Source organism: Rana temporaria, chromosome 3, assembly GCF_905171775.1.
Source record: "Rana temporaria chromosome 3, aRanTem1.1, whole genome shotgun sequence".
Lineage (NCBI taxonomy): Eukaryota > Metazoa > Chordata > Amphibia > Anura > Ranidae > Rana > Rana temporaria.
The window spans coordinates 138,302,521-138,316,333 of NC_053491.1; the positions used below are offsets into that span (position 1 = coordinate 138,302,521).

At 46.9% G+C, this 13,813-nt stretch overlaps 1 protein-coding gene across 1 annotated transcript in view; it reads right to left on the reverse strand.

Moving 5' to 3' along the window:
- FBXL13 (F-box and leucine rich repeat protein 13) overlaps positions 1 to 13,813 on the reverse strand; it is a 227,913-nt gene that overhangs the window by 190,881 nt on the left and 23,219 nt on the right. Inside the window, exon 3 of the mRNA XM_040343479.1 lies at positions 157 to 250. Coding sequence (XP_040199413.1) covers positions 157 to 250 — 94 coding nt within the window. The remainder of the gene's footprint in view (positions 1 to 156; positions 251 to 13,813) is intronic.

Genomic DNA, 13,813 nt, shown 5'->3' on the forward strand with positions numbered 1-13,813 from the left:
GTGTAGGAAACTACAAATAAATGTAATGAGTAAACCATTTAAAGTAACTCAAACCAGTTGCTTTATTGTGTAAAACAAAATAATTATTCTCGAAAAATAAAGAACACTGTTATGAGATTTACATAATTGAAAAAAAAATGTAAAGAATGTAATTACCAACTGATCTTCATCTTGTCCAAACAGATATTCAAGATAGCTTCCTGTCATTGCCTTTATTTTTGGTTTTTGTGCTTCGTCTATGTAGGCATCCCTGTTAAAAAATGTAAAGCTGAAATAGCAGGAAATAGCAGGATAGGTGGCTTTTCTTCATATTACACGCCTTATCTTAGAAGAGATACAGACATTTCATATGCTAATATATTGCCCAGAATAATACAGTAGTACCATTTGCGGTCCCATCAAGGTGCAGCCACTTGGTGACCAACTGGATCAGATTGTGCACTTGCAACTGTGGCGGCTGATCTAACTGGTAACTCCAATGGTCCACCCATTGTACTCTGACTGCTTCTGTCACTCCTAGATGTCTTAGAATCTCGAGTTTTAAGCAATCATAGGTCTTCGTGTCCTCAAGGGTAAGGTCATAATATGACTTTTGTGAGTCTCCTGAGAAGAAAGGAGTATATAGGCCACCTTCTGCCAACATTCTCTGTATTCTGTTCTCTCAAATGTTGCCAGCTTTTCCAATAAATGGCTTGCACTGGCTGAAGCCTGGTTGGCAGGGGCAACATCTGATTGGCTCACAGCTTTGACTGCACTGCCTCACTCAGAGTCCTTGTTTGTGATGCTGTGGTCTCCCTAATGGTGGTTATCTGGGTCCCTTTGCTGAAGCTCCATATTACGGTGGAGGGCAGTGTTAGCCATTAGTAATTGCTTCAATATTTCCCCAATCTCTAGATCCTCCATTTCTAGGACTGTACTGTCCCTCTCAATTGTATTTTTCTTTAAAGCTTGTCTACATTATCCACCAGTTGTGAAGTTTGTGGGGTTAGCAGGAAAGCAGTACACTGGCTTTGTGGAGCAATATAGTGCTTTAGTAACTTCACAAGGCTTAACAGCAGCAAAAGCAAAAGTCCACAACCAAAACGAGAAACACATTCTCCTTTTCAGGTCAATCTAGTCCAAGTAACAAAAAAGGAAGCAAGCCAACCATAGTGGTGCTATATGATCTGCTTAGCCCTGGAGTGTCCCCCCATGTGTGTGGCCAACCCTACACAGCAATTATCAGTCCTTCCAACACAAACCTCTACTTCCTTCTGTCTTGCCAGTCCTCTTTTTCAAAAAATAATATGTCAATCCAACATTTTATATTCCTGATATGTGTCTGCTGTACCATATATTTATATGAAAAAGTATCCTGTTCTCTTTGTATTGCTTCCTTTGTGTGAAATCCTTGTGCTTCTTAAAAACTGACCACACTTGGCATGAGAGCACAGTGTGGTAAATTTTCTGCTTTCTTCTGATGGTCAGACTTATCCTGACATGCACCCCCCCCCCCCATCCTGCACAGCCATTCACTGGAAAGACCAGTGTGCTGCTGTTTCTCCTCCTCCAGCTCTCTAAGATCCTTATCCAGTCGAGAACAGAGGTTATGTGATCACTAATATTTTAATATAAATACACAATGGTTTGTCTTTTACTTCTATTTTAAACTGAATGGATTGTTTTACAAGGCGAGAGTTCACATATAACCCCTGCTGTGTCTCTTAACTACTTGCCGACCAGCCGCAGTTATACGGCAGCAGGTCGGCTCCCCTGCGCGACAGCCCATAGCTATACGTCGGCTCTCGAAGCGGGCACTAGGGGCGCGCGCCCCCCGCTCGTCCCTGACTCCCGTGCCCGGCGGGCGCGATCGCCGTCGGGCACCCACGATTGCGTGTAAACACACAGCTCCCGGTCCTGTCAGGGCGAGAAATGCCTGACCGTCTGTTCATACAATGTATGAACAGCGATCAGTCATTTCCCCTAGTGAGGCCACCCCCCTACAGTTAGAACACACCCAGGAAACATACTTAACCCCTTCCCCGCCCCACAGTGTTAACCCCTTCCCTACCAGTGGCATTTTTATAGTAATCCAATGCATTTTTATAGCACTGATCGCTATAAAAATGCCAATGGTCCCAAAAATGTGTCAAAAGTGTCCGAAGTGTCCACCATAATGTCGCAGTACCGGAAAAAAAAAAAATCACTGATCGTCGCCATTACTAGTAAAAAAAAAAAATATTAATAAAAAATGCAATAAAACTATCCCTTATTTTGTAAACGTTATAAATTTTGCGCAAACCAATCAATAAACGTTTATTGCGATTTTTTTTAACGAGAAATATGTAGAAGAATACGTATCGGCCTAAACTGAGGAAAAAAATAATTTTTTTTATATATTTTTGGGGGATATTTATTATAGCAAAAAGTAAAAAATATTATTTTTTTTCAAAATTGTCGCTCTATTTTTGTTTATAGCGCAAAAACTAAAAACCGCAGAGGTGATCAAATACCAGTTCTATTTGTGTGAAAAAAAGGACGCCAATTTTGTTTGGGAGCCACGTTGCACGAGCGCGCAATTGTCAGTTAAAGCGACGCAGTGCCGAATCGTAAAAAGTGCTCTGGTCTTTGACCAGCAATATGGTCCGTGGGTTAAGTGGTTAAAGAGCCCACACCACCTGCCACACAAGGACACGTTCAGGACACATCCCTTTTGGCCAGTACCCGTTTTTACTGTCAGAAACATAAGGGTTACATCAGAAGGGAGTGCGGTAATCCTTATCTGGGCTGCAATTTCTAAACCTCTAAACTCATGGTTGTTTCAGTGACTGTGAACTTACATGCAGGTGGTGCCTGAGATTTTCCCTGTTGGTGAATGGATATTACCGGCAGCTAAAAAGTCCACAAAGTGTTTAAAGGTGGCGGCTGCTGCTTCTTGCACCAGCCCTGTAGATGTGGTCTGGCAGCTAAGTGGCTGCTGATGACATTGACAAGGCTGCAGAAAGTGTCCCTACCTGTGCTCCCACTGTGCATAAATAAGCCTGCTACTTTGATTATAAATATGCAGGAGCCACAGGTAGGGACACTCGCTGCGGTCTTTTCAATATCATAGGCAGTCATTCAGCTGCCCGATCACATCTATAGAGCTAGGTGCAACAAAGCTGCCAGCTTCCTTGAAGAGATCAGAACTTTTTTTACAATTTTTTTACGCTTCCCCACCTGCTGGCATTCTCTGAGCCTGCCACCTCTCCAAAACCCTGCTCCGATTCCCGTCACCTCTCGCCATGCCTGTTCTGATCTGGCCACTAAAAAAAAATTGTTAATTTCCATTTTAGTTTCATTCTGCTTTTATTTTTTTCCGGGTCATTCGTTATGATCAAAATTCTTAAATTCGTGGATTAGAAAATAAGAAAGAAAATCCAAAAATCCAAAAGAACAAAAATCTGAAAATTCAAAATAACTAACTAACTTATAATAACAAACTATTAACTTATAAGTATTGGAATTTCCTTTCAAATTTGGCTGTTAGTGACCATAACGAATAAGAATTGATCTGAAGTTATAAATTATCCAAAATAAGGAATGCCACATCTAAACAAATGGAACAGAATGAATTATTAATAATAATAATAAAAAAAAGTTTTTATTATTATTTATTATTATTAATTTGTCACTTTCCATTCGTTTAGATACGGCATTCGTTATTTTGGATAATTCGTAACTTCAGATAAATTCGTATTCGTTACATTCACTAACAGCCAAATTTGAAAGAAAATTCCAATACTTATATTTTAATAGTTGGTTATTATTTCAGACTTTTCGAATTTTCGGGTTTTAGAATGTTCAGATTTTCGTTGTTATTTCTGGATATTCGTTCGTTTGCCATTTTCAAACCTTTATTTTCCTGATTTATTAACTACCTCTAATAACAACATATAGACAAAAAAAAACTAATTTAATAAATAAGTTAGTTAAAGAATAATCTCCTCTCTTCATTGTTGTGTGCCAAAAACATATGCGTTGAGGTGCACTGGCAAGATGCAGTGATGGAACTACCAGAGTTGCAAAGGTTGTGCTTGCAACAGGGTATAACAGCACTGGTGAACGGAGTGAACCACAACTGCGGTTAGCAAGGATTTCAATGCGCTTCTTTATGTGACAACTCAGTATTGGGCCCCAGGCGTCACTCCTTACAAACAGGAGTTTGAGGGATCTCTACATCATCACTCTGTCACATAAAGAAAGGCGTTGAGCTACTGAGGATGGATGCATTACAACATGCGACCAGAGCTTAACGTTTAAAATGATATAATATACTTTAAAGATCAAGATTCCAATACACCTCTATATGAAAGTGATTATCAGTACAGGACACCAGGCGTCACTCCACACAAACAGGAGTTTGGGGGTTCTCTACATCATATCACTTTGAGCATATAGGGTTGTATTAGGCCACTAAGGGAGATGGTATAAAATACCATCAACCCCTAGCATAGAAAAGTTAGAGCGAACATGTTCAAACAATTAGGACAAGGCCTATAAGGGATTTGCACTTATGTCAAGCTCGTAGTAAATAGGAGTTGTAGTGACAACTAGTAGTTGCGTATGAGAGGCAGTATAGCTCAGGTAATAGTATTTGCATATATGAGGTAAGTATTGCACACGTAATAGTAGTTGCATATGAGAGGCAATATAGCTCAGGTAATTTGAGGGTAGCTGACCCTTTAAAGTATTCCTTAGCAAACAGTCCTTAGCACAGCAGTATATCCCAATTAGTATGTTGATATCCACAAAGCATATTAAGTAACAACAAATGTATTAGATGGAACATAAGCAGCAGATCATCCTACAGGACTACAAGTGATACAATAGCTACTTATGCGTTTGCAGGCTTCAATGTAGAAAATAGGGATTTCGTGGTGTAGGGTGTTCAGCAAGAAGGCCTCTAAGGTTGTCCCCAGCAATGGCTCTGTGTTGCAGTAGGTGCAAGAGCACCAAGGTAGTAGTTGTTGCCTGGAGTGGGGTTGCAGCATGGGGAGCAATGGCCGCGGTATGAGTAGCGTGGCCGAACTACGGCTGACAATAATAGATCGCTGTCTGTGTACCAGGTGAATGCCTTTATAGGCAGGAGACAGGTACCAGACAGCTGTAATACATTCACAGTGATTTGAAAGAAGCGCCGTATAGTGCGGCGCACTTCCGCGTTCCACGGTGGAACACACAGGGCGCCGCGCAATGACATCATTGCGCGGTCGCAGTAATGCGTTCCAGCATGGAACGCATTACAGAAGAAACAGGCGCGAGGAGCGCCTGTTACACAGGGCCCTGGATTCCCATCACTGCAGCTCCATGGCAGAGCCGCTGGCTGCAATTGTAAGCAGAGAGTGTCTGTTACATTTTCTCTCACACTGCCCAAACCCAGCATTGACAGCCCCAGCCCCACCCCCACCCTTTGCACAGGTGGAAGAGTAGAGAGAAAAATACTGGACCTGCTCCTCCCGCCTCTCTCCTCCTATGTATGCCTGCAGCTCCTCCTGCACTCCAATCCCTGACAGCACTGCACTCAGAAAGGGGATGAGTGGGTGGGAAAGCCCAGCAAAGCAGCAACTACTGTACATGGTGGAGGAACTATGCAGAGTGTAGGCTGCCTGAGCCTCCTTCCTGGAGTAAGCTCACCTTCCATGGTAACTGAAGTGTCCCCCCACCCTCCCTTCTCTCTCCTGCCTCTACACTAATGTAGGGGGACTCAGATATAAGAGGTGCTCAGTGGACTCTGATGTAAGGGGGGCTTTGTTTTAGCAGTTCCCCTTTACACCAGAGTCCACAGCATTCCCCCTTACATCAGAGCCCCCCTTAAATCAGGGTTTCTAGGGCACCCCTTACATTGGAGTTCCCCTTTACACATAGATCCCACAAGTCCATAGTGAAATTCTGCAGCCTCTGATGTAAGGGGAACTTTGAGAATGCTGATTTATGGGGGGGGGGCTCTGGTGTAAGGGGGAACACAGTGGACTTTGGTGTAAAGGGGAACTCTGATGTAAGGGGTGCTCTGGGAACCCTGATTAAATGGAAATGCTGGGAACTATGATGTAAGTTGGGGTCTGGTTACCAGTCTGCAATGTTCCCCCTTACATCAGAGTCCCCTCCTTACATTAGAGTTCGCAGTGTTCCTTCTTTAATCAGAGTCCCCGGAATTCTCCCTTATAACAGAATCCCTAGAGTTCTCCCTTACATCAGGGCCTCTTACAGTGTAATGGAACTCTACCAGTTCAGATTAAGAGAAACTCTGCAAGTTCAGATGTAAAGGGAAATTTTGCAAGTTACAGACATAGTTACATAGTAGGTGGGGTTGAAAAAAAGACACAAGACCATCTAAGCCAACCTATGTCTGTGATTATATGTCAGTATTACATTGTATATCCCTGTATGTTGTGGTCGTTCAGGTGCTTATCTAATAGTTTCACATGTAAAGGGGAACTCTGCAAGTTCACATGTAAATGAGAAATATGCAGATTCAGAAATCTGTGGATTCAGACGTAAAGGGGAAACTCGGTGGACTGTGATGTAAGGGGTGACTCTTGTGACTAAATCTATATGATTAGAAATGTTATTTAATCACAAAACATACCCAAGAGGGCAGGACATGTGAAAGGGTCCCACTGCAGGCTCCACGGTGGGAATAAAGAGCCCCAAGATTGGTGGAAAGGGCCCCGAGACCAGATGTCAGGTTCAACCTTCATTGTTCTTGCACCAAGGCCCTGAAGGTTCTAGTTATGCCTCTGGCAAGGTGCATTGGTGTGCCATTAGAAATTAGTGCTACAGCACCTCTCAAGCTCCGTGCACACTATAAGCTAAAAAAAAAAAATCTGAAAAATGTTCATTAGCATTTTTGTGTTAGCTCTTAGCAGGGGTTAGGAGCATTCAGCATTTTTTTCTGCTGGCAAAGCACTCCCAAAAACAATTTTTTTTTTCTGGTCCTAGAAGCTGAAGCTTCGAAAAGACTTCTAGATTAAAATAGTGCTTCTCTTTGATTGGTAATTGCCATGGCATGCACATGAGATTGTTTTTGACACAAGCTATTTGAGAGTCTGGTTGAGAACACAAGCAACCTTGACAGTTGTATTTCACTGCATGCCTTGAATGTAAGGCCGGATTCACACCTATGCGAATTGAGTGCGGCTTAAACCGCATCCAATTGGCAGAACATTTCTAAATACAGTAATTTCAATGAGGCTGGTTCACATATGTGCGATGCATTCCCACTGCGCATTGCCGAAAAAAAAAGTGCGTTTTCTAGGCATTGCGGTGCGCCTCAGGTGCAAATTCAAGCCCATTCTTTTCTATGGGCACGCATCTGATTCTAAGTGGGTTATATAGTCTACCTTCAGGTGATGGACACTGGCACTCTCAAACAGGAAGTCCCCTCCCTATATAACCCCCTCCCCTACAGGAAGTACCTCAGTTTTGTAGCAAAGTAATCCAAATATTCCCCAAGAGGGGCGGGTGCTCTGTGTCCCGTGATGTACTACGAGAAAAGGATTTTACAGGTAAGCTGTTATAAAAATCCCTTTTTCTCCATCATACATCACGGGACACAGAGCTGGTTCAATAATTACTAAGTGGGATGTCCCACAGCAATGCCACCTGAGGGGGGGGAAACACATGCGAGTGCAAAAAAAACATGAGAGCCACCAGACGAAACAGTTATACTGCCGCCTGCAGAACAGCATGCCCAAAGGCCATGTCTGTGTGACCCCTAATATCCTAATGGTAACATTTCGTGAAAGTATGAACAGACGACCAGGTCGCTGCCTTACAGACCTGAGCCATGGGGACCTGATGATGAACTGCCCAAGAAGTGCCCACAGCCCTGCGGGAATGAGCCTTCACTGCAACTGGGGGATCCCTCACCTTTAAACCGCAGGCCTGGGAGATTGCCTGTCGAATCCACCTCAAAATGGTGGCCTTCGAGGCTGCCTGGCCCTTCCGGGGCCCATCTGGCAGAATAAACAGGACCTTGGTCTTTCTAACCTGGGCAGTAGCCCTGATATAGACTCGAATAGCTCTAACCAAATCCAAAGTATGCAAAGACCTTTCCAACCAGGAAACCGGGTTAGGAAAGAAGGAAGGATTGATTAGATCCTGGTTTAAGTGGAACCCGGACACTACCTTTGGAAGAAAGGATGGGTGGGGTCGTAACACAACCCTGTCCTTATGAAACACCAAATATGGTTCCTCACAAGAAAGCGCAGCCAGTTCAGAAACCCTTCTAGCGGATACCATGGCTACCAGAAACACTAGTTTCCTGGTTAGCAAGATCAACGGAATCTGATTCAAGGGTTCGAACGGCTGTTTCTGTAAAGCAGAAAGGACCAGGTTTAGGTCCCAAGGGCAAGCAGGACGCTTGACCGGAGGATTGATACCTAAAACTCCCTGCATAAAGCACTTAATAAGGGAGTGGGTAGCCAATGGCCTCTGAAACCAAATGGACAAGGCTGAGACCTGCCCCCTAATGGTGCTGACGGCCAACCTTAACCGCACACCATGCTGGAGGAAATCCAAAACCCTGCCAATAAAAATTTTTCGTGGATGCCAAGCTCTGGCATCACAAAAGGCTAAGTATGACTTCCACACCCTATAATAAATCAGTCTAGAGACTGGCTTCCTGGCATTGATTAGAGTAGAGACCACTGGGCTGGAAAAACCCCTCTTACTCAAGATATAGGATTCAATCGCCAAGCCGTCAAATTTAGCGACCGAAAAGAAGGGTGGAAGATCGGCCCTTGTGAAAGTAGATCTGGACGGGGCGGGAGTGACCAAGGTTCTCCTACCGCCATCCTTACAATGAGGGAAAACCATGCCCTGCGGGGCCAAGCCGGGGCCACTAGAATTACCGGCTTGTTTTCCATGCGGATTCTCCAGAGTAGCCGGGGCAGCAGCTGAAGAGGAGGGAATGCGTAAGGGAGGGAGAACTGCGTCCAAGGGCACACTAACGCATCCGTCCCGCATGCCCAAGGATCCCTTGTCCGAGACACAAATCTCCTCAACCTTCTGTTGAATCTTGAGGCCATAAGGTCCACATCCGGGGTGCCCAACCTCCGGCAAATCTCCTGGAATACTGCGGGATGGAGACACCATTCCCCTGGTACCAGCTGTTGCTGACTGAGATAATCGGCCTGCCAATTCTCTATGCCTGGGATATAGACCGCTGAGAGGCAAGGAACATGGGCCTCTGCCCAAGTGAGGATCTGGTTTACCTCCGACTGGGCAGCCCGACTCCTGGTGCCACCCTGATGATTTATATATGCCACTGCTGTGACATTGTCGGACTGCACCCTGACCGGGCATCCCCGTAGCTCGCTTGTCCAAGCCCTGAGGGCTAGACAAACTGCTCGGATCTCCAATAGGTTGATGGGAAGAGAACCCTCGGTCCTTGACCAGTTCCCCTGCAGGGAAAGGTCCCCCATGACTGCCCCCCAGCCTGACAGACTGGCGTCCGTGGTAATTATTTTCCAGGACACTGGGCTGAAGGATTTTCCCCTCAACACATTCTGGGGAACCAACCACAAAGCCAGAGCCTGTCGAACCGATGGGGACAGAACCATCGGATAATCCAATGCCTGCAACCTTCTGTTCCAGGCTGACAGGATGGCCCCCTGTAAATGCCTTGTATGGAATTGCGCATAAGGCACTGCCTCGAAGGTTGTCACCAGCTTCCCCAGCAGCCGCATGCAGATGCGGACCGATGGTCTCTCTTTGCTTAGCACCATCAAAATTAGCTCCTTTATGGAGCAGAACTTCGCTTGGGGCAAAAACACCCTCTGGAGGTGGGTATCGAGGAGCATGCCGATATACTCTAATCTCCTTGTTGGCACCAAGGCCGACTTGTCCCTGTTTTTGACCCAACCGAAAGATTCCAGGTACTGGATCGTGAGAAGCACACCCTGACCCAAACCTGGGGCTGAATGATCTACCAACAGCAGATCGTCCAGGTAGGACAGAATGGCAATCCCCTGCGCCCTTAGGTTGGCTAACAAGGGAGCCAGAATCTTCGTGAAGACTCGAGGAGCCGTGGCTAACCCAAAGGGAAGAGCCACGAACTGAAAGTGGCGTGGGCCTATCGCGAATCGCAGAAACCTGTGATGCCCTGGAAAAATAGGGACATGAAGATATGCATCCTTTATGTCTATGGATGCTAAAAAGTCTTCTGCAAGTAAAGTGGCAGCTACTGAGCGAATGGACTCCATTCGAAATGACCGCACTCTTAGATACTGGTTTAGGCGTTTTAGATCTAAGATTGGCCTTACATCGCCGTTCGGCTTGGCGACGATGAAGATGTTCGAATAGAAACCTTGTCCCTGCCCCTGAACTGGTACCTCGACAATTACCCCTTGAAGTAAGAGTCGATCCAGAGCCATCAAAAGAGACCCTCTTTTTCCGCGGTCTCCTGGTAAATTTGAGACCAGAAAGCGAGGAGGAGGAAACCCCACAAACTCCAGCTGGTAACCCCGAGAAATGGTTGAGAGGACCCAATCGTCGGATACCTCTCTTTGCCAAGCAGGCGAAAAACCTTGGAGCCTTCCCCCACCCGAGAGAGTGGGGGCAATGCTTCATAAGGACGCTTTAGGGGCCGGCTTGCCTGGCTTGCGGATCCAGGGCCTCCTGTTGCCCTGCATCTGGCCCTGAGGTTTGCCGGACATGTTAGGACGGTTGAACTGCCGTTGATACTGCCTAAAGGTCGAAGAACCAGGAGAGGGGGCTGCTGGCCGTTTGGGAGGAGGACCCTGAGCCTTCTTTTTGATTGGCAACAGGGTACTCTTTCCACTAGAAATCCTCTGGATGTACTTATCCAGCTCCTCACTGAACAACCTTTCCCCGAGAAAGGGCAACCCTGCTAGCATTTTCTTGCAGGGGGCCTCAGCTGACCAATTTTTCAACCAAAGAAGGCGCCTCATGTGCACCAAAAATAGAGATAGCCGCGATGCCTGCTGAATGGAGTCCTTCATGGCATCGACCGTAAAGCACAAGGCTCTAGGTAGATCTGCCAAATCCTCAGCCAGCTGATCAGGTAGGTCCTTAAGGACCCGTTTCATCTGGTCCTTTAAGGCCTGGCAAACTCCAATGGCTGCTATAGCCGGATGAACTACAGCCCCTACTGTGGTAAAGGATGCCTTCAGCAGAGTCTCTAACCGCTTGTCGGCCGGATCCTTAAACATCTGGATATTATCCACAGGGCAGGTTAAGGTCTTATTAACACATGCCACTGCTGCGTCTACGACTGGCATAGACCATCTCTTGGTGAACTTTTCCTCCATTGGGTAGAGAACGGAAAATCTCTTGGGAGGGACAAACACCCTGTCCGGATGAACCCAGTCCTGATAAATCAAGTCCTCGAGAAGAGGATGAACTGGGAAAAACACCCCAGACTGTGGGGCTTTTAAGGAGCCCAGAGAGGACACAGCATTAATCGCTGGTTCCGGGAGAGGTAACTTAAATGCTGAGCGAACCATATCAGTCAAAGACTGAACCCAAATCCTTTCAGCCTGGGACGTAGAGAAAAGGTTCCTCAATGGTTGACTCCTCTGAGCCAGACCCCTCCTTCTACTCATCTGGCTGATCCTCAACACAATCTTCCCCTAAGGAAAAATTCATAAGACCCAGGGACTGGTCCTGTGGAGAGGGGGATCTAGCCCGCTTCCTGTCGGACAGGGAAGCTGTAATGAAGGCTGTAAGCCTCTGTTTGAGCCCCCCAAGAGTAGAAGCCAATACCTGCTCAGTGACAAACATGGGAAACTGTTGGGTTAGCCACTGCACCTGGCTCCGATGACTCGCCTGTGGCAGAGATATCTGGCATCTCCGGAGAGAATTGCAACATAGAGGGGTTACCGAGGTCCTCTGACCCAGATGGGGAACCCTTGGGCTTTTTTGCAGCTTTTGCAGTCTTTGCAGTTCCCGACCCCTTAGGCGCCATACTGCTCTAGGTACTAAGAGGTTAAGGTAGCCTAACAGGCCTGGTCCCCTACAGGATCTAAACAACAGCCCACTTTACTAACAAAGAAATGGCTGTAACCGTCTGAGCCACTGTCCTGTCACTGCTAAACGAGCACACTTAGACCCGAGAACCACTCAGCGCTCTGCAATCCAGCCGACTGCTGTGATAGCTCAGCTCTTTATGTGAAGCTCCGCATCACCACGCTGGGAGAGACGCTGCCCGCCCCCTTCCACCCTCCTGCGGCCACGCCTCCCGAACGAATAAAATAATGCCGTGTACGCGCGTATGCGCGCTGTAAACATTGGGGGTTGTTTAGCTCTTCTGGCAGATGCGTTTTGGTGTAGTGAGTCCACAGCAAACAGGCAATTAGTGTTAAGGGCCTGGTAGCCCACGTTTATTAAATGGGGATAAACAAACCAAAAAGTCCATTCATAGGAGTCCCACGTAGGGGTTTAAACGTTATGCAGAAACCAATGAAAATAACAGCCCACCTGGCTAGTCTTTAACAGCACTGCTGCTACAGGTAATGGTTCCTCAAACCATCAGCTCCTCCAGACCCACAGTCCTGGATGCACAAGGCCCCAAAGTCCTTCAACGCATACAGCGTCTGTCCCAACACAGAGACACAGCGACAGTCACAGCCACTGCTCCACCTTCCTCCCTCTCCTCTGTTCTGACCAGTCCCTGATTATATGAGCTGTCTGCAGCTGGGCAGACAGCTCGCAGGCTGTCTCTAAAACCCGGACACAGGGTTGGAGAGATTGAAAAATCTGAGAAAACTGCCAGAGCAGTTTTCTCTGTATTTAAATGCAAGCTCTGCAGCTCTGCATTCACCCAATATGCAGACTCTGTGTCCACTTTAACGTGACAGTAGCTCCTACTGTTACAGCGCGCACGCTACATCCAAGATGGAGACAGCCGAGGAAGGACAGCGTTCTGAGCGAGGAGCAGCTGGAGCGATCTCGTGGCCAGACTGATCCCCTGCGTTAGGCCTACAGCAAACCAGGTACAAACGGCAGTGGAAATAAACACTGAACAGTCAGTATGCCTGAACTGGGACCCGGCCAGGGGAATACATGTATGGGTAAATACACAGAGACCATCCTGTCTAAAAGACATAGTGGTCACATGCCATATGCATTAAAGCAACAATAATAGGCAAACTCATACACCCCCACAAAAAAAAGGAAGCCTTACCTTAGAACCAAGTTCCATAAGTACCTCCTTAGCTTACCTTTCCACGCCGCAGGGTATTGCAAAAAGCAAGAGGCCCAGCCTTCACCCTTCACCGTGGGCTTTTGTCAAAGACCTTCAGGCACCGGGGTCCTATGAATAGGAGCACCACTCTCCTGGACCTATATAGCACCATGGTGTCAGAACCTGTACTCACTGAGACCGAGATGCTGAGGGCGGCTCACCTTTGCGACCCTGTGCAGACCACTCCCTGGAGTTGGGACAGAGGAGGGACGGCACAAGGAGGCACCGGCGCCGGGAGCTGGCAGGAAGACTTGGTGCAGCTGACAGAAGCAGGGCAGGTGCAGAAGACTGGAGACAAGCGTTGGTCAGGCAGGAACTGGTAGGTGAGTCTGGTAGGGTCCACAGGAGATGAGGGCAAATCCGAGTCACAAGCCGAGGGTCAAGGGCAGGAGAGTTCAGAGGGAGTCCATGAGAGCAAGCCAAGGTCAAGGGGCAGGAGACAACAGCAATCCAGGTAACGTTAGCCAAAGGGTCAGAGGTTCCAGGTGAGAGGAGAGTCGTCAGGAATTCCGGGTCAAAACAGGCAGGTACGGCAACAGGTAAACACATAGGAGCTGAAGACAAACCAGCAATCTGTTCAGGGAA